The sequence below is a fragment of the Armigeres subalbatus genome, chromosome 3 (assembly GCF_024139115.2).
Source record: "Armigeres subalbatus isolate Guangzhou_Male chromosome 3, GZ_Asu_2, whole genome shotgun sequence".
Taxonomy (NCBI): domain Eukaryota; kingdom Metazoa; phylum Arthropoda; class Insecta; order Diptera; family Culicidae; genus Armigeres; species Armigeres subalbatus.
This window is the reverse complement of record NC_085141.1, coordinates 151089927-151116462: the sequence shown is the minus strand read 5'-3', so window position 1 is coordinate 151116462 and position 26536 is coordinate 151089927. Positions and strand designations below refer to the sequence as shown.

General features: G+C 44.3%; 1 protein-coding gene across 1 annotated transcript in view; it reads right to left on the bottom strand.

The window, feature by feature from the left end:
- Positions 1-26536, bottom strand: part of LOC134219580 (tetratricopeptide repeat protein 39C-like) — a 187651-nt gene that overhangs the window by 32674 nt on the left and 128441 nt on the right. Inside the window, exons 3-5 of the mRNA XM_062698354.1 lie at positions 10154-10614; positions 9805-10085; positions 8486-9012 (exon numbers count right to left, since the gene is read on the bottom strand). Coding sequence (XP_062554338.1) covers positions 8486-9012; positions 9805-10085; positions 10154-10614 — 1269 coding nt within the window. The remainder of the gene's footprint in view (positions 1-8485; positions 9013-9804; positions 10086-10153; positions 10615-26536) is intronic.

Below are 26536 nucleotides of genomic sequence, written 5' to 3'. Positions count from 1 at the left end.
TTTTTATTTTAATTCAGACTAAGGCCGGAGTGGCCTGTGCGATATATAAGAGTCTTCTCCATTCGGCTCGGTCCATGGCTACACGTCACCAACCACGCAGTCTACGGAGGGTCCGCAAGTCATCTTCCACCTGATCGATCCACCTTGCCCGCAGCGCACCTCGCCTTCTTGTGCCCGTTGGATCGTTGTCGAGAACCATTTTCACCGGGTTACTGTCCGACATTCTGGCTACGTGTCCGGCCCACCGCAGTCGTCCGATTTTCGCGGTGTGAACGATGGATGGTTCTCCCAACAGCTGATGCAACTCGTGGTTCAATCGCCTCCTCCACGTACCGTCCGCCATCTGCACCCCACCATAGATGGGACGCAGCACTTTCCTTTCGAAAACTCCAAGTGCGCGTTGGTCCTCCATGAGCATCGTCCAGATCTCGTGTCCGTAGAGGACTACCGATTCAATGAGCGTTTTGTAGATTATCAGTTTGGTACGGCGGCGAACTCTATTCGATCGAAGCGTCTTGCGGAGTCCAAAGTACGTACGATTTCCAGCCACTATGCGTCACCGAATTTCTCTGCTGGTATGGATGATGCTGCAGAAGTGTTTAGTAGATGATAATTTTCCTGATACGTTGAAGGTCCAGAAACTGGTGCTGCTGCCGAAACCAGGAAAACCGCCGGGGAATCCAAAATCGTATAGGCCCATATGTCTGCTGGATACACTGGGGAAGCTTCTGGAAATGGTTATCCTTAATAGGTTTACACAGTTCACGGAGGGTGAGACTGGCTTATCGGAAAAACAGTTCGGATTCCGTAAAGACAGATCGACTGTGGATGCAATCAGGACAGTCATTGAAGATGCAGAAAGGGCGACCAAGAAGAAGAGGAGCGGCAATCGGTTATGCGCGGTAGTGACAAATGACGTCAAAAACGCGTTCAATAGTGCCAGCTGGAAGGCCATCGCCGCAGGGCTGCATGGAATGCGAATCCACTACTTCCTGTGTAAGATCCATAGGAGCTACTTCCTGAACCAGATTCTGGTTTACGAAACGAACTCGGGGCAGAAACCAATCAGGGTTACGGCCGGCGTTCCACGGCGTTCAGCCTGGGGAGCTGCGCTCAAGACGAAACGTAACCGGAGGAAGCAGAATAGCGTGTTTCGTCTAATAACCATTCAAGTCGCGAGTGCGTACCGAACTATTTCGTCGGAGGCAGTTTGCGTTATCGCAGGGATGATTCCAATCTGCATAACCTTAGCAGAGGATATCAAGTGCTACCAACGGAGGGATACCAAAAATGTGAGGAAGGCGGTGAGACTGGACTCAATGGTAAAGTGGCAGCAGGAGTGGGACAATGCGGATAATGGAAGGTGGACCCACCGGCTCATCCCCAATGTGTCGACGTGGGTAAACAAGGAGCATGGTGAGGTGAACTTTTACCTTACACAGATCCTGTCCGGACACGGTTGTTTCCGCCAATATTTGCACCGGTGTGGCCATGCGTCATCGTCCGGCGTGGATCAACGTAGAAGAAACTCCAGAGCACGTGAGCTTGCTGAAACTTCGAAAGTCGATGTTGGACGCCAAGCTGGAGAAGGCGGTCAGGACGGCCAAGTGCGAACCCATGAAATCCGAGGAGTCGAGGTCTGCCCAGACTGAGGCCCAAGGATTCGCTTACTTGGGTAAGGTCGAATCGACCGAGGGCGTGTCAGCAAAGACGGTGGTGCCAAAGTTTACCCAGACTGAGGCTCAAGTATTCGCGGACACGTCGGGGATGACTGCTCCAACGGAGCAGACACAAAAACGGGGGAGACAGTCTCCAGGGGATGAGCTCCCTGGGGGCCGCTCCAAAACGCGGAGGGTTACTACCCCGAACAAGGGTAGTGGGGCTGGGGCTGGGAGGCTGAACCCCAGCAAAGTACCTCCAAAACCAGGGGAGGAAGGAGCTGGAAAGGTCCGTCCACCCGGGAAAGACGGTGGTAAGGGGTTACGGCAGGCTGAGAGCTCTCAGCCGCCCCAGACCAGGGAAATAGAGGAGGATGACGCTTCCTGGAACTGGTCAAGAACAAGAGGAAACCGAAGACGTCATGGACCGTCCGTGGTTCGGCTATCTGCCTGCAGCGGACACCTCCAAGGTAGTCAAGTTAGGGAGTGTCAAGGTGGGATGGTCGGTGTGCCCTGTGGGCATATATGAGCAACGCGAAGTTTGCTTCAAGTGTCTGGAACCAGGGCACAAGCAATGGGACTGCAAAGGCCCAGACGGAAGCAAGCTTTGCCGACGCTGCGGATTGGAAGGACATAAGGCACAATGCTGCACGAACCCTCCCAATTGTTTGATATGTTCCAGCAAAGCTGTGAACAGCAATCCCGACTAGAAGTGCATAACAGAAACTGAACACAATTTCAACACATTGTGATCCTTATAACTTATTTTGATACAATTTTGTTCTTAGTAGCCATTATCTTTCAAATGTTGTATCAGGATTTTATCATAATGTGATTTAAAAAATGCTTAACACCGAATTGCCCAACAGTAGGCATTTAAAATAGATGTAGTTAAGTCTTCCAGCTATAGATATCACAACCAGGCTTGTAAAATGTCATCTGCATGTCATTTGACTTATTTGTTCATAACTTTCTTCAGAAGCCAAATTTACTTCAAAATTTTAGATGCACGCATAACGCTTGAGTAGTGCTATATTTTTGTCCAAAGGTACATTACTCTAAATATAACATCTGAGGCTAGAGAGTGAAATCTCTCCAAAATGTCACGTGTCATTTGACATAATGTCATTTGAATGACATTTTGCTTCCCACGCCCGAGATTACATATTTACAGCAATTTCTTGTTAGACAAAGTTGTAGCCACATTTAAGCGCTATAAGTTCCCCAATCAGGAGAGAATAACAAATTTATATCATATTGTGTTACTGAGTTCAACAGTTTTTCTATCATATGCTGTTATAAACTTGATTCAGGATGTTGTTAAAATAACTAAATTTTCTAACAAAACAATGAAGCATAACTAATTCTGTTATAATCTTGTTAAGAAAAATGTGATAAAAATTTATCATAACTCGATTATATCAACGGTTGTTATAAATAACTGATGTTGTTACAATCATGTTATAATCTTGTTTTACCTTCCTAGTCGGGTCGCCATACTTGATAGTTGATAGCTAACTACTGAAAAAAGTTCTTGGAAAATTATGAAAAAGAATGCAAATGACATTTTACAACACTGATCACAACGCAGATATTATTTGAAAAGGGTTGTCTTATTTGTAATGTTGTTAGTTTCATGTTCTCGAAAAATATTCTTGCTTAGAAAAAAACAAAAATTTCTGATTGTTGATAACAATCTGGATACCTATCATGAACTATAGAAATTGCAAGTGCACAGAAACAATATATTTTATTATTATTATATCTGATTCTGTTATAAATTTCTAACAAAATACGTTATTTTTTTGATAAAATTGTAACAAAATATGATAGTTTTTTGTTTCCAGTAGTGTAATTTTTGATAGAATTTTAGATATTTTAACAACATCCTGCACCATGTTTCTAACAAATTTTGTTATAAAAATTTAGTATAACATAATAACATAGGTTGATATAATTTTGATATGACCTTCTAGTCGGGAAGCGCCCCATGAAGGGTTCGATGTGCCCGACGATTAAGCGTGCTGCAAAATCACAGCGCAGGTTCATTCCAGTTTGAGACAGCAACACGTACGGACGTGTTTTTTGCTCGCGCATTTTTTTGAAGTGTTTTTTCTCGTTCGTTCGCTGTTTACGTTTTCGCTTCGTCGCGTTGGCGTTATTTTCTCCCGGACTCGGGAGACTCGGTGGCCGATTCGGTCGCTGGAAAAGTGCCTAAGCGCACTGCTCTTGAAGGCGCAGGTAACCCCCCCCAAGCAGCTTTTGCAGAGCAATGTGTTCTCTCCGTTGCCACTTGATGACGCCGGCAGTCCGCCGAAAGAGAGGAAGAAGCAGCAATCGCCCGTGTTTGTCAAGGGCGATCCACCGGATTTGCGCCCAAAAATTCGCAAGCTGTGCAGCGAGGGCGTGAAAGTAATGCCGGCAAACAAGGACCATCATCAATCCGTCGTGGAGTTCCTCGAGGTCCACAAGTATGAGTACTACACTCATGACCAACCCCGGCACGAAGCCGCTAAAGGCTTTGCTGCGAGGACTCCACGACATGAAGGAAGAGGAGTTAAAAGCTGAGCTCGAAAGTTGCGGATTGAAACCGGTGGCCGTGCACAAGATCGCTCGTCACGACACGACGGGGAGATATCGCGACCAGCTTTACCTGGTCCACCTGGAGCACGGCTCCACCACGTGGAAGGACCTGAAGCTGGTCGGCGTTATAAATTACACCGTCGTTGACTGGGAGCGATATCGGCCAGTGCACCGTGACGTCACGCAGTGCGCCATCTGCTTCAATTTCGGGCACGGCACCAGGAACTGCCGCATGAAGCCGCGCTGCAACAAGTGTGGCGAACCCCATCTGACTGATGAGTGCGACAAAATGGAGGTGGCCGATCCCAAGTGCACCAACTGTGGCGACATGCATCGGGCCACCACAAAGGGCTGCCCAAAGCGAGCCGAGTTCCTGGAAATCCGGAAGAAGGCTTCCACCAGGACCATGCCGAAGAAGAACCGTGTTCCTGTAATCAACGAGGTGAACTTTCCAGCTATCCCGGCTCCCCGTCGTGTGATTCCAATACTCCCACCGCTACAGCCGCACAAGCGTCTGGCAGCGGCAGCTGCATCGGTCCAAGCTCCAGCATCGTCGGCACCATCCACCAGCGAATGGCCCCCGCTTCCTCCTCCTGGGTTCCGTCGGCAGTCGAAGAACGAAGCCGTCCCACCGGAAGAATCTGCCCCGCTGTACACTCCGGAACAACTGATGCCGATCTTCGCGCAGCTCGCCACTCGACTGCGCGGCTGCAAAACCCGATTCGACCAGGTCTTCACACTTGGCATGTTCATCATTGAAAATGGCTGCTAGGGTGGGCCTGGTCAACTGGAACGCTTGCTCGCTAAAGAGCAAAACAATCGAGCTGAAGGATTTCCTTGAGGAGAAGGAAATAGACGTGGCGTTCATCACCGAAACGCACCTAAAACCGGAGGTGAACATCAACATCCCGGACTTCCGCATCGTGCGACTCGACCGGCCGACCAGGGGAGGTGGTGTGGCCATCGCTCTTCGCTACAACATCAACTGTCGTCTGCTTCCAAGCTTCCAGCTCAGTGTCATCGAGGCCATCGGTGTCGAAATCACCACTTCGGTCGGAACAATCGCGCTCATCGCGGCGTACTGTCGAACGTAAGCCAAAGCCGGCGATGGATCATCGGCTGCCCTTCGGAGGGACATCGTCAAGCTGACGCGGAGGTAAGGCCAGTATATCATTGCCGGCGACTTGAATGCCAAACATCAAGCCTGGGGCAATAGTCGCGGCAATCGAAACGGCACCATCTGGAGTAACGACATGGAGGAAGGCCACTACACGATCTTGAGCCCGGACTCTCCCACTCGGCTGAGTCGGTCCGGTGTCCACGCAACCCTCGACCTCTACATAACAAACCTGAGTGACCAAGTCTCGCAGCCGGTTGTCTACCAGGAGCTCAGTTCGGATCACTATCCGGTGGTGGCGGAACTGGGCTCCTGGTCAATCGGCACCAGCAGTTACGGCGGAATTACCACCGAGTGAACTGGCAGCGGTTCCAGCAGTGCGTCGATAACACCGTCGATTACGAGGTGCGTCCGGAGACGCCGGAAAGTATCGACCGCCAGCTGTGCGCCATTGAAGAGGCAATCTCGGTGGAGCAGCATGTCCCGACGGCTCGGCAGGTAAGCAACTCCTTAAACATCGATACACTCACCAAAGATTTGATTCGATTGCGGAATGTCACTCACAGGCAGTTTCAGCGTACTGGACTGCCTGAGCTTAAAACACGCTGCAATCGAATCACAAAAATTATCAAGGCCAGAATGGTGGACCTCAAAATAACGACTTCTCGAATAAGATCCGCACTCTTCCAGATTATGCTAAGCCGTTCTGGAAAATGACCAAAATTCTAAAATCCAAGCCTCGGCCCATTCCACCTTTGATCCCACTAGACAATAATGGCTCTAAGGATCGCTTGATAACTCCTGCAGAGAAGGTCGCTGAAATAGGTCATCACTTCGTCAGCTCACACAATATTGGGCAGAACATCGTCAGTCCACACGAAGCAGCCATCAACGAGCATGCTAACAACATCCATTTGATTCCCAACGACTTCTCGGAGGCGTTGGAGATCTCAGCTGACGAATTGACGGCCTGTATCAAATCGTCAAAGAACATGAAGGCCCCAGGCTTCGACAGCATCCTGAATCTCGAGCTCAAACACAAACACATGTGGCCTTACTCGATGTCGAGAAGGCATTTGACAATGTATGGCATGATGGCCTGGTGTACAAACTACAACGCTACAATCTTCCCAGCTACCTGGTAAAAATCATCAACAATTACCTGTCGGCAAGGACATTCCGAGTCTCAATCAGCGGAGCGAGTTCCAATGCGCACAACATCGTCGCAGGCGTCCCCCAGGGCAGTATCCTCGGGCCCCTGCTTTTCAATCTGCTCACCTTCGCAGATGACACCTCCATCGTCTACAACGGTAGAGTGATCAGAGCGCTAGTGGCAAAACTCCAACGAGGCCTGGATGCCCTGACAGAGTACCTCACCAGCTGGAAGATCTGTATCAACGCGGCGAAGACCCAGGTCATCATTTTCCCCCACTCCAAATCCCCTAAACTGTGAAATTATCCTCAATGGCACGACTGTGGAATGATCCAATGCGGTCGACCACCTTGGCTTGACCCTAGACAGCAAGCTTATTTTAAGGCAACAGGTTGACTAAACGGTGACAAAGTGTAACGTCTTGTTGAAACTACTGTACCCTTTGATCAACCGCCGGTCGCCATTGTCCCTGAAAAATAAGCTTGCTGTCTACAAGCAAATCATCCTCCCTGTGATCGAATACGGCATGCCGGTCTGGGAGAGCTGCGCTAAAACCCACCACCTTAAACTTCAACGGGTCCAAGACAAATTCCCGAGGATGATCCTCAACACCCCTCCCAGAACATCCGAGGTCCACCGTCTGGCCGGGATAAAGACCGTACATGAACGCTTTGGTGAGTGTAAAGACTAGTTTAGGGTCCGTTGCTTGCACTCGGACCAAGAAGCGCTTAGGGCACTAGTTCCAATCTAGGTTATCAAATTTTTATTGTAAGTATTAGTGTACATAGTAGTTAGATTATCAAATTAAAAAAAAAAACTCACTAGCGCCTCCTAAAGGCCGTCATTATATATTAAATTTTAAATTCAGATAACAATATAAAAAAAAATCAAATCGAAGTTGAAGGGCCAAACCGGCCGTTCACTGTATATGTATGAACAAAATAATTGTAGAACAAAAAATGATTGAATAATAAAGAATTTTACTACTACTACTTGGTTTTCTTAGGAATAATCAAGGGAATTGCTGAAAAAAAATCATGTGGCAATTACTGGGAGATTTGTTGAAGTAATTTTTTATATATTTGTGCGACATTTTTCGCATTTTTTAGCTAGAAATCATCTCCATGATGCTGTAGTTGAGGGTAGTTCGCCATCCAATGTTTTCGATTGATAGATTTCTCAGAAATGAGAATAAATGCTGCAGTAACTTGGCTGAAAATATAAAAGATATTTTAGTTACTAGATATAGATTATCGCTTCGGTTCCCTTTGTTCTGCTGTCCGGAACATGTTGGGTACCAAGCTGTCAAATCGTATGGATTTTTCTTCTTTGACATTTAACTCCCCTATCCTCGCCAGCAAAAGATGTTCCGGACAGCGACAATCTTTATCTAGTAACTAAAATATCTTTCGAAAATATCTTTTGCCGATAGGAGCCAAAGTAAGAATGTTCTTCAAAAAAATCCTTCAATATCCATCGGCATGGTAAATTTTTTCAGCGGCGCGGCGTGGTCGATTTTTATACGGCGGCACGCCGATTTATTTTTGATGGCGGCAGCGGCGTAAAAGAATCGTCAGCGTCTGTCACAGGTCTGTCGTGACCCGGACGAGAACGAGGTTCGTCGCAACAATACTCAGCAAACTGAACTCTGTTGTCGATTCGTTCCAATACGAACGAAAAACCGAAAACACCTTTACGTTACCATGGAGCTCGATAGCCCTATACACGCTGATCAAAATGAATCAATAGATGAGTACATCGTTACAAGATAATAATCTCAGTGGTATTTTGCAATAACTCCTCATTCCAATCTTATCCACTACAAGGTCTAGTTAGTATGATATGAAGAGTGGATATGATGCACGCTCTTCCATATAAAGATAAAGTGTGTCCCTGCACTTCACTCTGATTAAAGTAACGCAAAAATTGGCTATTTTCAAATGTCAGCAAACCAACCCTGGCTGCGATACATACCTTCAAACGTTCCACACGTCCGCGAAAAAACAAAAATAACGAAGACTTTGAAAATTCTGCGGATTCATCTATCAACTCCTTTGCGGAACAAATTTCAAACTTCAAGTTGGAACCATCCAGGGCGAAAAATGGCGTCACAATTGTATAGTACCAAAGCAACGCCAACGTTGACAATGGCGCTCGCATATCCATACTCGTCCTGGAATGCATTAAACATGCGACGCCCATAGTGCGATCGCCTTCGAACCCCAAAAAGCTTATTAGTTTCAGCAAACTGGGTGGTAGAAGGGAAATGCTTAACTGGAACACACCGTAACCGAAGCTAACGGCACCCATCAGTCGTCGAATATCTCTTGCATCTATCGGCCTATTATTATCTAGAATATTGGCTCCACAATCATGATTCACAGGTTCGGGAGGTGGTCTGACTGGTCTTAAGCCGTTGACACCATTCAGCCATCGCTTGGACATAGCTCCTTCGATGTCTATTTTTAATGTTTCTCGGGCTACGACATGCCTTATTGGTTCTGTAATGGATTCACTATCACTAGACAGGGTGGTTCAAAATATCGATTTTGCTCCACAGTGCTCATCTGATTCTTTACCATGTTCTAAGTGTCCTCTGAAAATTTGAGCTCATTTGGATTAAAACTGATTTAGCACAAGCTGTTTCAAGTTTGCATGTAAATTAGTATGGGGAAATTTATTTGTTCATTATACTGTTAATGACGTTCCCCCATTAAGCGCAGGTAAAAAGAAAACCTACATAGCTAAAAGGAATACTCAACAGCTTTCACCGAACGAAAATCGCATTTTGATTAATCACCCCAATAATTAGTAATCGATTTTAAGACAAGTTGCGAATCTTTAGTCATGATCGTTAAACTTCTTTGAGGGCATCACTGAAATGTGCAGTGCAACATAGTAGCCTGCATTTGTGGGTGCTATCTTTCGCGCCACGAGCAGCAATGTTGCCTGTTGGTGAGTTATGCAATTAGCTCCAGAAAACTACGGTATAGTTTAAATTCGATTACTAATTATTGGGGCGCTTAATCAACATGCGGTTTTCGTTGGGTGAAAGCTGTTGAGTATTCCTTTTAACTCTGTAGGTTTTCTTTTAACCTGCGCTTAATGGGGAAGTGTCATTAACAGTATAATGAAAAAAATAATTTCCCCATACTAATTTGCATGCAAACTTGAAACGGCTTGTGCTAAATCAATTTTAATCCAAATGAGCTCAAATTTTCAGAGGACACTCAGAACATGGTAAAGAATCAGATGAGCACTGTGGAGCAAAATCGATTTTTGAACCACCCTACTAGACACATTAGAGGCACTTCGTGGTATTATACTGCTGCATGTCGTTGAGTAGTCAATTCCTTCAAAATGTGTTGTAAAGCTACGCTTCACACTACCATAGCTTCCAGTGGTAGTCCTGGAGCTGCTAGTTTCTTCTCCATTGGTCAAATTTGCTGGAACAGATGCTTCGAATGGTTTTGGTGCAATATTCATTGGTTGGGCGAATATTTGTGTGTCCGCTTTAGGTATTTCTTTTTCGAGATCTTCCATCGATTTTCGATTGTTCATTGTGAGATGAATACTGAAAGTAGTAAAAAAATATTCAGAACTATGTTTATTGAACTTACACAAACTAGAAATTGACTTTACTGTTTATCATCAATGGAACTAGGTGTTTGCAGAGATGAGTTTGGTACTGTCCAGTCTACAGACGATGGAGTACTCAATTCGAGTATTGAGCTTTGCAGCTTATGTCTCAGAGGTGATTGTGGAATGTTTTCACATGATAGTGTCCTAGTGTACAGCTGATAGATTTGGCTATATGTGTGTTGATAAACTTTCCACGCTTTTCGCAGCAGCCAGCCGCCCTTAACAAAACCGCTAATGTCCTGGCTCAGGGACACAAGTATGGCGAGACATAATTGGCTGTCAGCCAAAATAATTTGATCTTCAAGTGTTTCGGTTAAAGATTTTCTTGGTTGGTTGCTTCCGAAGAACTTTGTACGCATGGTCTTGAGCCAACCGATTTCACCGGCACATTTTTTCTCCAATTCCCTAAGCATAGATTGAGTTTCGTTCATTTTTTCTGTTTCCCATGATATAACGGCATTCTAAAAAGATTAGATACAACTCAATGTAACTGGAAATCCAACTGCGAAATAGGTAAAAAAAATTATGAATATTCATTCAGTATAAAATGCACTTGCCCCACCTCAAGTAAAAACAATCGCAATCTTAAAAACAGTAAAAAGTAATCGGGGCTTAGGGCATCTGTAGTAGAGTTATAAATCGTATGGGAGTTAGGAAATGAAATTGAAACTGTAAAAATGCCATCTGCAACAGACGTTATAGTTTTAAAAATTCGAACAGTTTCGTCGGGAAATTTATAACTGGAATACTGCTCAGTTGTATTTTTGTACGAATTTGCAACAGAATTTACTCGAGTTTTATTTCGTTCAAAACAATAGAAGATGACGTCATCAGCTACAAAAAATACTATTTCATCGACATCATAACAGTTTGACATTTGAATTGGCCTCGGATGATTATTTTTTCGTTTTCCAGTATAAAACATGTGCAGCTTATAACTGCTACTGAAGATGCATTTCTTAGGCTATATCTTTGACAGTTATAAAATATAAAACTCGGGAAATTAATATAACTATAACTGTAACATTTCTAAAGATGCCCTTATTTAAAAAAAATTATCGTGGGTTGTACACTGAGGAAAAATTCTCGCATGATTTTGATAAGATCAGCTTATGGACGAACTTTTTTTAATTTTTTTTCCGGGTTTCATAAGACTCTTATGCATTGTATACGATTCCGAACTAACTTCATAAGATACCTAACAGCTTTGCATATAGCAGCATCATAATTGCCATAAGAGCACTTATGAATTTCGTTGAATGAATCAAAACATTATCATAAGAGAGCGCTTATGAATTTCATTTATTATTCATTGTGAAAGAAACCCTCCCGAAAAGTGTTAGTTGAAAAAATAATATGGATATCTGAAACGACTTGCTCGCTGATTTACCATCGACTATTTAATATTTAGTAAAACAATAATCTAATGTGTCATTCAAGTAGTGCTTTAGCATTGTCAACATGATTTTATTTTCGTTACAAGGTAAGAAAATATAATACTCAAATAATAAATATTTTAGTTACCAATCTTTATCTGGTAACTAAAATATCTTTTACTCAAATACACTTTTACTCAAAAACACTTTTACATATTTCAAACCAGGTGAACTCATCCCAGAGCATGTACGGATTGTTCCGGATTGATGTTGTTCGAACGCCAACATCTAAATATATACATGGTTGATAAACTTCACTGCAGATAATTCGATGCCGTCGGAATGGTTTTCATCACGACTCGTTAAAACTTAATGTTTTTAAAATCTACTTTTCTAGTGAATTCTAGTGCATATAATAAATATAATAATAAAATATTTGGTGAATTAATTAATGTGCTAAAAATCTATAGTGAATATTAAAATTAAACATACGGAAAATAATTAAAAATTGTTAAGTGACTATTCAAAACTTTGCCAAACTGAAATAATCTAGTATTTCTTAAAACAAAAAAAAATAAAAGTGTTGTGGCCGAGGGGAATTACGGACGTCGGGCAAAAGCAAAACACTACGGAACACTTTCCGTTTTACACAAGCTATATTTAATCCGCGTGTTTAGGTTCGTACATGAATGTATGGAATGGAAGTTACATATATACAAAGGAAGGAATAGAAAATCGTATAATAACAAAGTGTATATAATGTAGGGAATGTTTAAGGTGAAACGTTTAGTTGGCAAGGTAAATATATAACAGCTCTTCCTCCCTTACGAGTTTCAATACTAGAGGTCCAATATCTGGCGGTTTCACCATTCGAGTCGATCTTCTCGGCGTCTGCTGATTCGGCACCATAGCTGGATTCTTCGGCTTACTTGCCGCTGAAATAATTGGTGGCGGCTGCGGTTCTGGAACTGTCACCAACTCTGGTACGATCCTCGAGCCTGTAGGGGTAGTAACGGTTTCCGTAGACGTAGACGCTTCCTGGGAAGATCACGCAGTATCCACACTTGATGCATTCCGCATGGTTACTGGTTGCGGCGGTACACTCGGTATGTCCGGTAGGCAACGGTTCACTGGTAAGTTCGGTCCCACTTCACGTAGTTGGTCAATATGACGTTTCCAAACGCAGCTGTCGTCCAACTGCACCATGTAGTGTAGCTTTCCTAGCTTCTCGACGACACGACCGTATTTCCACTTCTCACGGTCCAAGAAATCACGAGCAGCGACTCTTCCTCCCACGGAAATGGAACGCACTTTAGGATCGACTTTCTCGCAATGCGCTGTACCAGGCAGCATCAAATCTAGACGAGAACGTATTTGTCGATTGAAAATCATCATAGAAGGAGACTTTCCAGTAGCAGGGTGAATTGTCTTACGGTATGTCAACAGAATGTTACACAGCTCCACGTGCATTCGTGGTTTGTCACATTGTAGTGTCTTCATTTTGTTTTTGAAAGTCTGGATAAACCTTTCCACTTGCCCATTTGTCGCCAGATGGTATGGCGCACCCATTTTGTGGAAAATACCGTTCAGCTGCAAAAACCGCTGGAACTCACCGGAGGTGAATTGAACTCCACGGTTACTTACCAAGATGCAGGGTATTCCGTATGTCGCAAAGAACTCTCTACAGGAACTGATAGTAGTAGCAGTTGTAATGTCCCGTAGAATCCTTACCTCTGGCCATTTTGTATACGCTTCGACGAAAACGATGAAGTATTTACCCATAAACGGTCCAGCGAAGTCGATGTGTACTCGTTCGAATGGTTGCTTTGCAGGTTCCCAGCAATGTAGTGGTGCTTTCGTAGGGTTTGGCCGCGTAACTTGACAGGAGGCACAGTTCTTGACCAGATCTTCTATGTCCTTGTCAATCCTTTCCCACCAAACGTACCCTCTGGCCAGTGATTTCAGTCGAGTACTGCCAAAGTGGGTAGAATGCAGTTCGTTCAGCACCTTCTTTCGCAACTCGGGTGGAATGTAGACCCGAATTCCTCGTAGAATGCAACCTTGTTGTAATGAAAATTCGTTCTGATCGATACCGAATCGATCCTTGGCGTCAACCATCTTTCCGTTCTTCAATCCTTGGAGCAGCACCTGAACGGAACCATCGGTAGCAGTTCCATTAGCCAGGTCTTCAATCATATAAGGCATCGTCTCGATTATGCCAATTTCTAGTACATCTGCTTCTTCCACAACGTTACTCGATTGCTTTGTAGAGATCGGCAACCGCGAGAACGCATCCGCATTATAATGCTGTTTAGTGGGACGGATTTTGATGGTATAATCGAATGACTGCAAGAATGTAGCGTAGTGTTGCATTCTCAAAGCTGACATGGTCGGTAGTCCCTTTGTCTCAGAGAAAATCTGCTTTACCGGTTCATTATCCGTATACAGTACGAATTTACGTCCGTACAAATATTGATGGAACCGTCGTATTCCGAAAACAATAGCGTAAGCTTCACGATCAACTTGTTTGTACTTACGTTGTGTCTCTTTCAGTGTTTGCAACGCATACTGTATCGGCCGCTCTGAGCCGTCCGGCAGGACGTGACTCAACACAGCTCTGACTCCGTAGGGTGATGCATCAGTCGCCAGCACCAGTGGCAACTCGGTATTGTAATGCACCAGAAAACTGTCCGATTGCATCTCCTGCTTTACCTTCCGAAAGGCTCCCTGTCACGATTTCGACCATTGAAACGGCACATCGTTCCGCAACAGTCTATTCAACGGGTAAATCATCGTGCTCAGATTCGGCATAAAGCGTCCGTAGTAATTTACTAACCCGACGAATGATCGCACTTGGTCCTTATTCTCGGGAGTGGGCATATTCTGTACGGCCTCAATCTTCGTTCGCACTTTGTGTATACCGTCACGGTCCACGACGTACCCGCAGTACTCGATTTCATTCGCGAAAAACACGCACTTCTCTAAGTTTATTCGCATGCCGTACTAGCTCAACCGTTTAAGCAATTCTTCGAGCCGTTGCAAATGCACTGCGTCATTTGGCCCCGTAACGCGTATATCGTCTATAAACACTGTCACTCCCGGTATACCGTTTAGAACTTCTTCCATAAAACGTTGCCATATCGCAGGTGCGGAGCTTACACCATACATCAGGCGCGTTGGCCTGTACAGACCCAAATGTGTACTTAGCGTCAGGATTTCCCGCTGTTCTGGATCCACTTCCAGTTGCAAATACGCCTGTGATAAGTCTATCTTCGAGAATTTATCTCCACCAGCAACATTCGCGAACAATTCTTCAATTGTGGGGAGAGGTAGTAGTAAAATTCTTCTTTATTTAAAACATTTTTTGTTCTACAATCATTATATACATGTACAGTGATCGGCCGGCTTGGCCCTCCAACTTCAATTTCAATTATTGTTATTATTATTATTATTATGCTATTACTTAATTTTTAAAATATAATGTATCATGACGGCCTTCAGGAGGCGCTAGTGTTTTTTTTTAATTTGATAACCTAACTACTATGTACACTAATATTTACAATAAGAAATTGATAACCTAGATTGGAACTAGCGCCCTAAGCGCTTGTTGGTCCGAGTGCAAGCAACGGATCCTAAACTTTTCTTTACACTCACCAAAGCGTTCATGTAAGGTTTTTATCCCGGCTAGGCGGTGGACCTCGGATGTTCTTGTCCTGGGAGGGGTGTTGAGGTCATCCTCAGGAATTTGTTTTGGACCCTTTGAAGTTTGAGGTGGTGGGTTTTTGCGCAACTCTCCCAGACCCTCATGCCGTATTCGATCACAGGGAGGATGATTTGTTTGTAGACAGCAAGCTTATTTTTCAAGGACAATGACGACCGACGGTTTCAACAACACGTTACACTTCGTCACTGTTTTGTCAACCTGTTGCCTGAAAATAAGCTTGCTGTCGAGGGTCAAGCCAAGGTAGTCGGCCTCATTGGCCCATTCCACAGTCGTGCCATTGAGGATGATTTTACAGTCCCCAGGCGGAATAAGTTTAGGGGATTTTGAGTGGGGGAAAATGATGACCTGGGTCTTCGCCGCGTTGATACAGATCTTCCAGCTGGTGAGGTACTCTGTCAGGGCATCCAGGCCTCGTTGGAGTTTTGCCACTAGCGCTCTGATCACTCTACCGTTGTAGACGATGGATGTGTCATCTGCGAACAGAGACAGAATGCCGCCTTCTGGAGGTTCTGGCATGTCGGAGGTGAACAGATTGAAAAGCAGGGGCCCGAGGATACTGCCCTGGGGAACGCCTGCAACAATGTTGTGCGCATTGGAACTCGCTCCGCTGATTGAGACCCGGAATGTCCTTTCCGACAGGTAATTGTTGATGATTTTTACCAGGTAGCTGGGAAGATTGTAGCGTTGTAGTTTTTACACCAGGCCATCATGCCATACATTGTCAAATGCCTTCTCGACATCGAGTAAGGCCATGGCGGATGTTTTTGAGACAAACTTGTTCCGTCTGAGGACGTTGGTAACTCGGGTCAGTTGGTGTACAGTTGACCGACCGCGTCGGAAACCAAACTGTTCCTCCAGCAAGATGTTGAGATTTTCGGCAGACTCAAGTAACCGGTGATGAATAGCTTTTTCGAATAGCTTGGATAACCCTGAGAGAAGGCTGATGGGTCGATAACTTTTGGGGGAGGAAGGATCCTTCCCAGGCTTCCGGATGGGGATGACTTTCGCTGACTTCCAGGACGATGGGAAGTAGCTGAGCCGGAGACACTGATTAAAGATCAGCTCAAAGAACGGAGCACTCATGTGTTTGAGCTCGAGATTCAGGATGCTGTCGAAGCCTGGGGCCTTCATGTTCTTCGACGATTTGATATAGGCCGTCAATTCGCCAGCTGAGATCCCCAACTCCTCCGAGAAGTCGTTGGGAATCAAATGGATGTTGTTAGCATGCTCGTTGACGGCTGCTTCGTGTGGACTGACGATGTTCTGCCCAAGATTGTGTGAGCTGACGAAGTGACGACCTATTTCAGCGACCTTCTCTGCAGGAGTTATCAAGCGATCCTTAGAGCCATTATTGTCTAGTGGGATCAAAGGTGGAATGGGCCGAGGCTTGGATTTTAGAATTTTGGTCATTTTTCCAGAACGGCTTAGCATAATCTGGGAGAGTGCGGATCTTATTCGAGAAGTCGTTATTTTTGAGGTCCACCATTCTGGCCTTGATAATTTTTGTGATTCGATTGCAGCGTGCCTTAAGCTCAGGCAGTCCAGTACGCTGAAACTGCCTGCGAGTGACATTCCGCAATCGAATCAAATCTTTGGTGAGTGTATCGATGTTTAAGGAGTTGCTTACCTGTCGAGCCGTCGGTACGTGTTGCTCTCGGGCCGCCGTGATCGCCTCCTCGATATCGCACAGCTGGCGGTCGATACTTTCCGGCGTCTCCGGACGCACCTCGTAGTCGACGGTGTTATCGACGCACTGCTGGAACCGCTGCCAGTTCACTCGGTGGTAGTTCCGCCGTAACTGCTGGTGCCGATTGACCGAGGAGCCCAGTTCCGCCACCACCGGATAGTGATCCGAACTGAGCTCCTGGTATACAACCGGCTGCGAGACGTGGTCACTCAGGTTTGTTATGTAGAGGTCGAGCGTTGCGTGGGCACCGGACCGACTCAGCCGAGTGGGGGTATCCGGGCGCAGGATCGTGTAGTAGCCTTCCTCCATGTCGTTGCTCCAGATGGTGCCGTTTCGATTGCCGCGACTGTTGCCCCAGGCTTGATGTTTGGCATTCAAGTCGCCGGCAATGATATACTGGCCTTGCCTCCGCGTCAGCTTGACGATGTCCCTCCGAAGGGCAGCCGATGATCCCTCGCCGGCTTTGGCTTGCGTTGGACAGTACGCCGCGATGAGCGCGATTGTGCCGACCGAAGTGGTGATTTCGACACCGATGGCCTCGATGACACTGAGCTGGAAGCTTGGAAGCAGACGACAGTTGATGTTGTAGCGAAGAGCGATGGTCACACCACCTCCCCTGGTCGGCCGGTCGAGTCGCACGATGCGGAAGTCCGGGATGTTGACGTTCACCTCCGATTTTAGGTGCGTTTCGGTGATGAACGCCACGTCTATTTCCTTCTCCTCAAGGAAATCCTTCAGCTCAATTATTTTGCTCTTGAGCGAGCAAGCGTTCCAGTTGACCAGGCCCACCCTTGCAGCCATTTTCGATGATGAACATGCCAAGAGTGAAGACCTGGTCGAAGCGGGTTTTGCAGCCGCGCAGTCGAGTGGCGAGCTGCGCGAAGATCGGCATCAGTTGTTCCGGAGTGTACAGCGGAGCAGATTCTTCCGATGGGACGGCTTCGTTCTCCGACTGCCGACGGAACCCAGGAGGAGGGAGCGGGGGCCATTCGCTGGTGGATGGTGCCGACGATGTTGGAGCTTGGACCGATGCCGCTGTCGCTGTCAGTCGCTTGTGCGGCTGTAGCGGTGGGAGTAACGGAATCACACGACGGGGAGCCGGGATGGCTGGAAAGTTCACCTCGTTGATTACGGGAACACGGTTCTTCTTCGGAATAGTCCTGGTGGAAGCCTTCTTCCGGATTTCCAGGAACTCGGCTCGCTTTGGGCAGCCCTTTGTGGTGGCCCGATGTTTGTCGCCACAGTTGGCGCACTTGGGATCGGCCACCTCTATTTTGTCGCACTCGTCCGTCGGATGGGGTTCGCCACACTTGTTACAGCGCGGCTTCATGCGGCAGTTCCTGGTGCCGTGCCCGAAATTAAAGCAGTTGGTGCATTGCGTGACATCGCGGTGCACTGGCCAATATCGCTCCCAGTCAACGACGGTGTAATTTATAACGCCAACCAGCTTCAGGTCCTTCCAGGTAGTGGAGCCGTGCTCCAGATGGATCAGGTAAAGCTGGTCGCGATATCTCCTCGCCTTGTCGTGACGAGCGATCTTGTGGACAGCTACTGGCTTCAGTTCGCAACTTTCAAGCTCTGCTTAGAGCTCTTCCTCCTTCATGTCGTGAAGTCCTCGCAGCAAAGCCTTGAGCGGCTTCGTGCCGGGATGGTCATGAGTGTAGTACTCATACTTGTGGACCTCGAGGAACTCCACGACGGATTGATGATGGTCCCTGTTGGCCGGCATCACTTTCACACCCTCACTGCAGAGCCGAAAAGTACATTTCAGGCCTTTAGCGATCAGCTGGCGAATTTTTGGGCGTAAATCCGGCGGATCGCCCTTGACAAACACGGGCGGGCACTTCTCCTTCCGCTCCGGTTGCACCTGCGGCAGCTGCGATTGCTGCTTCTTCCTCTTTTTCGGCGGATTGCCGGCGTCATCAAGCGGCAACGGCGAGAACACGTTGCTCTGCAAAAGCTGCTTGGAGGGGTTACCCGCGCCTCCAAGAGCAGTGTGCTTAGGCACTTTTCCAGCGACCGAATCGGCCACCGAGTCTCCCATGACGGGTCCGGGAGAAAATAACGCCAACACGACAAGCGAAAACTATATTCGGATTCACCGTGATCTTGTAATCACCGCACAATCGCACTTCGTTATTCAGTTTCATAGCGGGGACCACCGGTGTCGCCCAGTCACTGTGATTCACTTTTTCGAGCACTCCATCGTTCACTAATTTTTCAATTTCTTGCTCGACGGCGTTTCGCATAGAGAATGGCACAGCCCAAGTAAAAATGTTCATGCTTGTTGGATTTATTTAATTTTTATAGCGGATTTATGACAGCAGTCACCATGGCTAGTTCCTCAGATTTATTGGCGATCTTATTGCTATCAATAAACCTCTAATAAATCTGCTCGAAAAGCTTCAAACGTCAAATGCCGACTGGTCTTTTTAGCAACTCTATGGTTGTAACGAAGAGCGTAATAAGTCCAATTTTACAAAGCTTGATCAAAGCCATAATTTTTGGTCATAATGTGGTCAAATGAATAACCCCAATAAGGATATTTACATTGCAAAGGGTTTATAACGGTGTTCAATAAGAGCAACATTTTTCTGATCGAAATCTATGATGGCCATATTCAAGTCAGTGAAATTTATCACTAGAATTTATGATTAGACGGTGTTTTCGCCGCAAATGACACGTTTTTGGTAAAAGCTATAAAAAACAAACATATTGGGTGTAATATCAATAAATTTAGTGAAGATTTACGTTATTGATGTTATAATAATTTTAAATTTATTGCCCAAAACTATATTATTTTGCGGGCGCGTAGTGCTTAATCTCATTTTTGCACAGGCTTTCACCATGAAATCAAGCGCGCACCTCATTTTAATGAAAGTATGTTGAAAAAAAACTTGAAAAAGTATTATTTTGTATTCATCCTCATCATGATTTTCATCAACACTTTAGTTTGTTATTATTTGTTTGCAAGGTTTTGTTTCTCTTTTTTCAAAACAACATTTTTGACAGCTGCCGCAGCCAAGTTCCCTTTTTTGCGGGGGGCTTGAAACGGATTTTTATATACTCTTATAAGAGGTTTATAGTGGTAATCCAGAGAGGGCCATTTGGACATATCTTACTCTTATAGTGGTCATCAGAAGGTAACCCTGTAGTAATGGGTTTTATTGTCAGTTCTTGTAATTCGATCTTGAAAACCATTCCTAGAGCAGAATAAAACTTGAAATGTTACTTGGGAGGTCTCGCTTTAATGTACGCCGGTTGGGCATTCGGCTTTAAACGCAGCTTAGCAGTGAGACCTTCAACTTTCCCCATCGAATCGGCACACACACTTCTGTATCGCTCAATAAGCTTTTTCACCGCTTCGTCGGTGGTGCACTTTATACCACTGTCCGTCACAGCGTGTACCTCTTCGTAAAACTTGTTCACGTCCAAACGCAAAGCTTTCATCCAGCTTCTTCCGAGCAACGGGTGCTTCCGATTATCCGCGATGTACAACGGCAACTGATGAACTACACTCGCGTTCTGCACCGACACCGTGCACATGCCACGCAACTTGATGGCATTCCCACTGTAGCTGACGAGTGACAAATCCGGTGGCTGCAGTTTCACCGCCGGCAGCAGTTTCTCATAGTCCGTCACACACATTATTGCCACAGGAGCACCGCTATCGACCTCGAATTTCACTCGCGAACCGTTAATCGAGAGTGCGAGCCAAAATTTATCCACGCGGCTCTCCGCGTCGTACAGACCACAGATTTCGTTGACAAAAACATCTTAACTAGTTTTATTTGCTAATTATCTAATACATGCATTCATCTCTTAGACTAGGTGTTCCGTGTTTTATTAACACTATCATCCTTATTTGCTATGTTATATTTTTAGTTATTATTAATACATTTCAATTGCCTCTGGCAGTTAGAATTTTTCCTCTGGTTGAATTGAACCATGTAGGAATTACAATGTTTTCAACTTAAACTAATCTTAACCTATTTTATACTAAGGGTACAAGGAGCTAATCGTTGCAATAGAAGATTGGAAAATTGGAAATTATTTTGTTAGACATTTGTTTCAATGTCTCAATATTAGAAATTCTATGAAGTTCATTGGTACTATACCACGGAGGCAACTTCAGAATCATTTTCAAAATTTTATTTTGAATCCTCTGGAGTGCCTTCTTTCTGGTATTGCAGCAACTAGTCCATATTGGCACAGCATACAACATGGCAGGTCTAAAAATTTGTTTGTAAATCAAAAGTATGTTCTTAAGACAAAGTTTTGATTTTCTGTTTATAAGTGGATATAGACACTTAATATATTTGTTACATTTGGCTTGAAGGCATTCAATGTGACTTTTAAAAGTTAATTTTTGATCTAGCAGAAGTCCTAAATATTTAGCTTCGCTAGACCAATTAATTGGAACCCCATTCATAGTGACAATATGTCTGCTAGAAGGTTTCAAATAAGAAGCTCTCGGCTTATGTGGGAAAATTATAAGCTGAGTTTTGGAAGCATTCGGGGAAATTTTCCATTTTTGCAAGTAAGTGGAGAAAATATCCAAACTTTTTTGCAATCTACTACAAATGACACGAAGGCTTCGCCCTTTGGCTGAGAGACCTGTGTCACCTGCAAACAAAGATTTTGCTGCCTTGGGGAACACCAGCTCTAACAGGTAATCTATCAGATTTAGAATTCTGATAGTTTACCTGCAGTGAGCGATCTGATAAATAATTTTGGATCAGTTTAATAATGTTCAGAGGAAAATTAAAATTCATCAATTTTACAATCAAACCTTCATGCCAAACACTGTCAAAAGCTTTCTCTATATCAAGAAGAGCAACTCCAGTCGAATATCCTTCAGATTTGTTGAGCCGAATTAAGTTTGTTACTCTTAATAACTGATGAGTGGTTGAATGCCCATGGCGAAAACCAAATTGCTCATCAGCAAAAATAGAATTGTCATTAATATGAACCATCATTCTAATTAAAATAATCTTTTCAAACAGTTTGCTTATTGAAGAAAGCAAACTGATTGGGCGATAACTAGAAGCCTCAGCTGGATTTTTGTCCGGCTTCAAAATTGGAACAACTTTGGCGTTTTTCCATTTATCTGGAAAGTATGCCAATTGAAAACATTTGTTAAATAAATTAACCGAAAAGGATAAAGAGCTCTCAGGAAGTTTTTTGATAAGTATGTAGAAAATACCATCATCACCCGGGGGTTTCATATTTTTAAATTTTCTAGTAATAGATCTCACTTCATCCAAATTAGTTCCCAACGAAGGGTCAAAAACATTCTCTTGATTGAGAATGTCTTCGAAGCTTCGTGTAACCCGATCGTCAATTGGACTAGTGAGACCTAGACAAAAATTATGGGCACTCTCGAACTGCTGAGCAAGTTTTTGAGCCTTTTCGCCATTTGTTAATAAAATTTTATTTCCCTCTTTAAGCGCTGGAATTGGCTTTTGAGGTTTTTTAAGAATTTTCGTTAATTTCCAAAAGGGTTTCGAACTGGGATCCAACTTCGAGACATTATTCTCAAAGTTGATATTTCTCAGAATAGCGAAACGTTTTTTAATTTCATTTTGCAAATCTCGCCAAATAACTTTCAACGCGGGATCGCGAGTTCTTTGGTATTGCCTTCGCCTCACATTTTTAAGACGGATCAGTAGCTGAAGATCGTCGCCAATAATAATGGAGTTGAATTTAATTTCACATTTAGGAATTGCAATGCCTCTAGCTTCGACAATTAAATTTGTCAAAGATACGAGCGCATTGTCAATATCACTTTTGGTATCCAAAGGAATATTAACATCAAAATTCCTATCCATATATGTTTTGAGAGAATCCCAATCAGCTCTATGATAATTAAAAGTAGAGCTGATTGGATTATAAATGGCTTCTTGTGAGATTTCAAATGTCACAGGAAGGTGATCAGAGTCAAAGTCAGCATGAGTTACCAATTGGCCACACAGCTGACTTGAATCCGTTAAAACTAAATCAATTGTAGAAGGATTTCGACTGGAAGAAAAACAAGTAGGGCCATTGGGATATTGAATAGTATAATATCCCGCAGAACAATCTTCAAATGAAATGTTGTCGTTGGAATTGCTTTGAGCATTATTCCATGAACGGTGTTTGGCATTGAAGTCACCAATTACGAAGAATTTTGATTTGTTGCGAGTCAGAATTTGAAGATCAGCTTTCAACAAATTCTTTTGCTGCCCATTGCATTGAAAAGGCAAATAGGCTGCAATGAAGGAAAATTGACCAAAATTTGTTTCAACAGAAACTCCCAAGGTTTCAAAAACTTTGGTTTCAAACGAAGAAAATAATTTATGTTTGATACGTCTACACATGATTTTGTTTTTACACGATTTTTTTTCGCTCGTATTTTTGTTCGTGTGACTTCAAATTACCACCAAACTCTTCGCAACATGTTTCAAAAAATTCAAAATAAATCGAAGAAAAATCACATGATAATTAATATGCGTTAAACATTTAGGATGAGTGGAAAATTGAGATAATGTAAATCGCGTAAAAATAAAATCCAGTGTATTAATGACAATGGCGACCCCACCACAGGCGCTGTCAAGTCGATCATTTCTGTAGATAAAATAATTTGGATCTCTTTTAATGGAGAGTCCGGGCTTTAAATAAGTTTCTGTTATAATGGCAATATGCACATTATGAACTGTTAGGAAGTTGAATAATTCATCTTCCTTACCCTTTAGAGAGCGGGCATTCCAATTTAGAACTTTCACACAATTATTTAGATCCATTAAAACGAAGTCCGATAACAATTTTTTGTGTGTACTTTATACCAACCTGAACAGCTTCTGGTATGGTATTTGCTTTGAACATTGCATCAATCATGTGATGCAATTGTTCAGTTAAAAAATCAAAATCGGAAGCAGTCATGCTACCTGAATCGGCAACATGACCATTATTTTCCGTTGGGACATGGGTATAAACCTCATTTTGAGAAGAGAAATTTTGTCTACCAGCAGCGATGTTTGCATACGTAGGTAAGTGCCTGCTACCCGTTGACGAGCGACAAAATTTGTTTGTGAATTGTGGTGGGTATGAATTGCTCGACCGGTAACCGGCTTCGAAATTTGAGCGTTTGAAAAATTTCTACCCGTCGAATCTGGGATCCGATTGGAATTTCCGTCATCAATTTTGCACGGGACTTCAAAACTTCTTTGCGTGAAGGGCATTCCCAGAAATTGGATTTATGATTGCCCCCACAATTAGCACATTTAAATTTATTGGAATCTTCTCTCACAGGACATGCGTCCTTGGCGTGAGAGGTTCCACCACAAATCATGCATTTAGCATCCATGTGACAATGTTTGGTACCATGACCCCACTTTTGGCACTTACGGCACTGGGCGGGGTTTTGGAAATTTCCCCCAGGCCTGCGGAAATGTTCCCATGTAACACGGACATGAGACATAATACAGGCCTTTTCCAAACTTTTCATATTATTTAGTTCACTTTTGTTAAAATGAACTAAATAAAATTCTTGAGAAATGCCCCTCTGGGAAGTACCAGAGTGGAATTTCTTTTTCATCTTAATTACTTGGACTGGTGAAAATCCAAGTAATTGAGAAATTTCAATTTTAATCTCATCCAGTGATTTATCATCATTGGGGAGACCTTTCAAGACGACTTTGAACAATCGCTCAGTTTTTCTCAGTTAAATAGTGAAGAAGACGTTTGCGATCATCAAAGGATCCCGGCAAAACGCGGCAGTCACCCTTCCTAGCAATCTGAAATGAAACCTTGATCCCCTGAAGGTTACTCAAAATCTCATTCCGGAAGCCAGAAAACTCTGCAACAGATACCACAATTGGCGGAATCCTTTGCTTTTTCGCATGAATCGAATCACCTGGGCTAGAGGTATATTCGATTTGCTCAATTTCATCATTAATCAAATCGAACTGATTGCTCAGTTCGATTGGAGAAGAATTATTTCGGATATTAGAGTTAGAAGGAATATCTGAATTCTCCAGCTTCCTTCTATTTTTCCGCGCTTTGACAGGACGGTCTTGAAACCTTGTTTCTTTGAAGGAAGTGGAGAATTCAGAGACTCCCCCTTCCTTTTGTTTTTATTAATGCTCATGGCTGAGCGTGGAGACGTGACCTTCTAAGAGGTTTTTTCCCAGAACGGTGTCCCTGCAGGATTACCACCGCTTGTAGGAATTTTACTTCCGCAAACGGGTCCAACGTAAAACGAAGGCACGGGTCCTTGCAAAGATCGTAACGGGATCAGTGAGTACAAATAGCGCTAAGAAGCACCGTTGAAATTAAAATAGCTTCGGGTAGTATTAAAAACTTCCTTCCGCAAAGAGAGGAAGAACCGCACAGCACGAAAGCACGATGCGGTCTGACAAAAACATCTTCTTTCTTCTTCTGTTCCACCACACTTTCTTCCACTTGGTGGAAATCACTTTTGTTCTTCGTGTTAGTTAGCATTATTTTTCTTCATACACACTTTTGCAATGTGGCTCGTCATACTGCAGAAATTGCAAACCGTCTTCACGTGTACGCACTTGTTTGCGAAATGGTTCGCATTCCCACAGCGGTAACATGCACCTTTCTTGAAACTTTGTTTGAAATCACTCTGGTGCGACTGAATAGCAGCAGCTTTTCCCGTCTTCTTGTCCGTCGTTTTAGCACTCTTGTTTGTCGGACGTTCGATGAGGTTCACGTCCGCTTTGGCCCGGGACTGAATTTCCTGTCCTCCTTTCGCAGACATCTCCATAGAGACTGCAAGATCACGAGCCTTTTCTAATGTTAGGTTATGTACTTCCAAGAGTCTCGGCTGAATTCCGCGATCCTTCAGGCCGAATACAAACTGATTCCTCAAGGCGGTATCCAAATAATTCCCGAAATTACACGTAATCGCCAACTTCCTTAACGCAATTAGGTAGTCGTCGATGCATTCATCAGCCCGATCATCGCCCTGTCTCCTGCACTTGATTCGGAAATTCTCCAAAATCTCGAGCGGGCGGGGGTTGAAGTGACTTTCCAGCAACTGTACAATTTCATTGTACGTCTTCACCTGTGGTTTTACAGGAGCCAACTTGTCCGAAACGATATCGTAATTTTCACCACCCATGTAGTGAAGCAGCATCGGTCGTTTTAAATCAGCTGGAACTCGGAATAGCATAAACGCACCCTCCAATCGTTCCACCCATCGGGACCATTTCATCCGATGACGATCGAATGGCTCGATGGTGAAATTCGATTGCATCGCCAACGGAGCGCCAGCAGCAGAAGCAACACCGGCAGTAGCAGCCCCGGCTGCGCCAGCCGCAGCACCGATCGGAGGAGGAGGAAGTTGGTTGTTCCGCACTTGATTCCGACGATTATCATCACTATCACTTTCTGACATCCTCGTCGTCAGATTAACTATTGTGGCCGAGGGGAATTACGGACGTCGGGGAAAAGCAAAACACTCCGGAACACTTTCCGTTTTACACAAGGTATAGGTCATTGCGCGCGGCAAACCTAACCTCACTATTTTGACAGGTACTGGTCCTGTTGTTTACGTTTCGGACTTAGAATTTTTTTATCCAAATTTAATC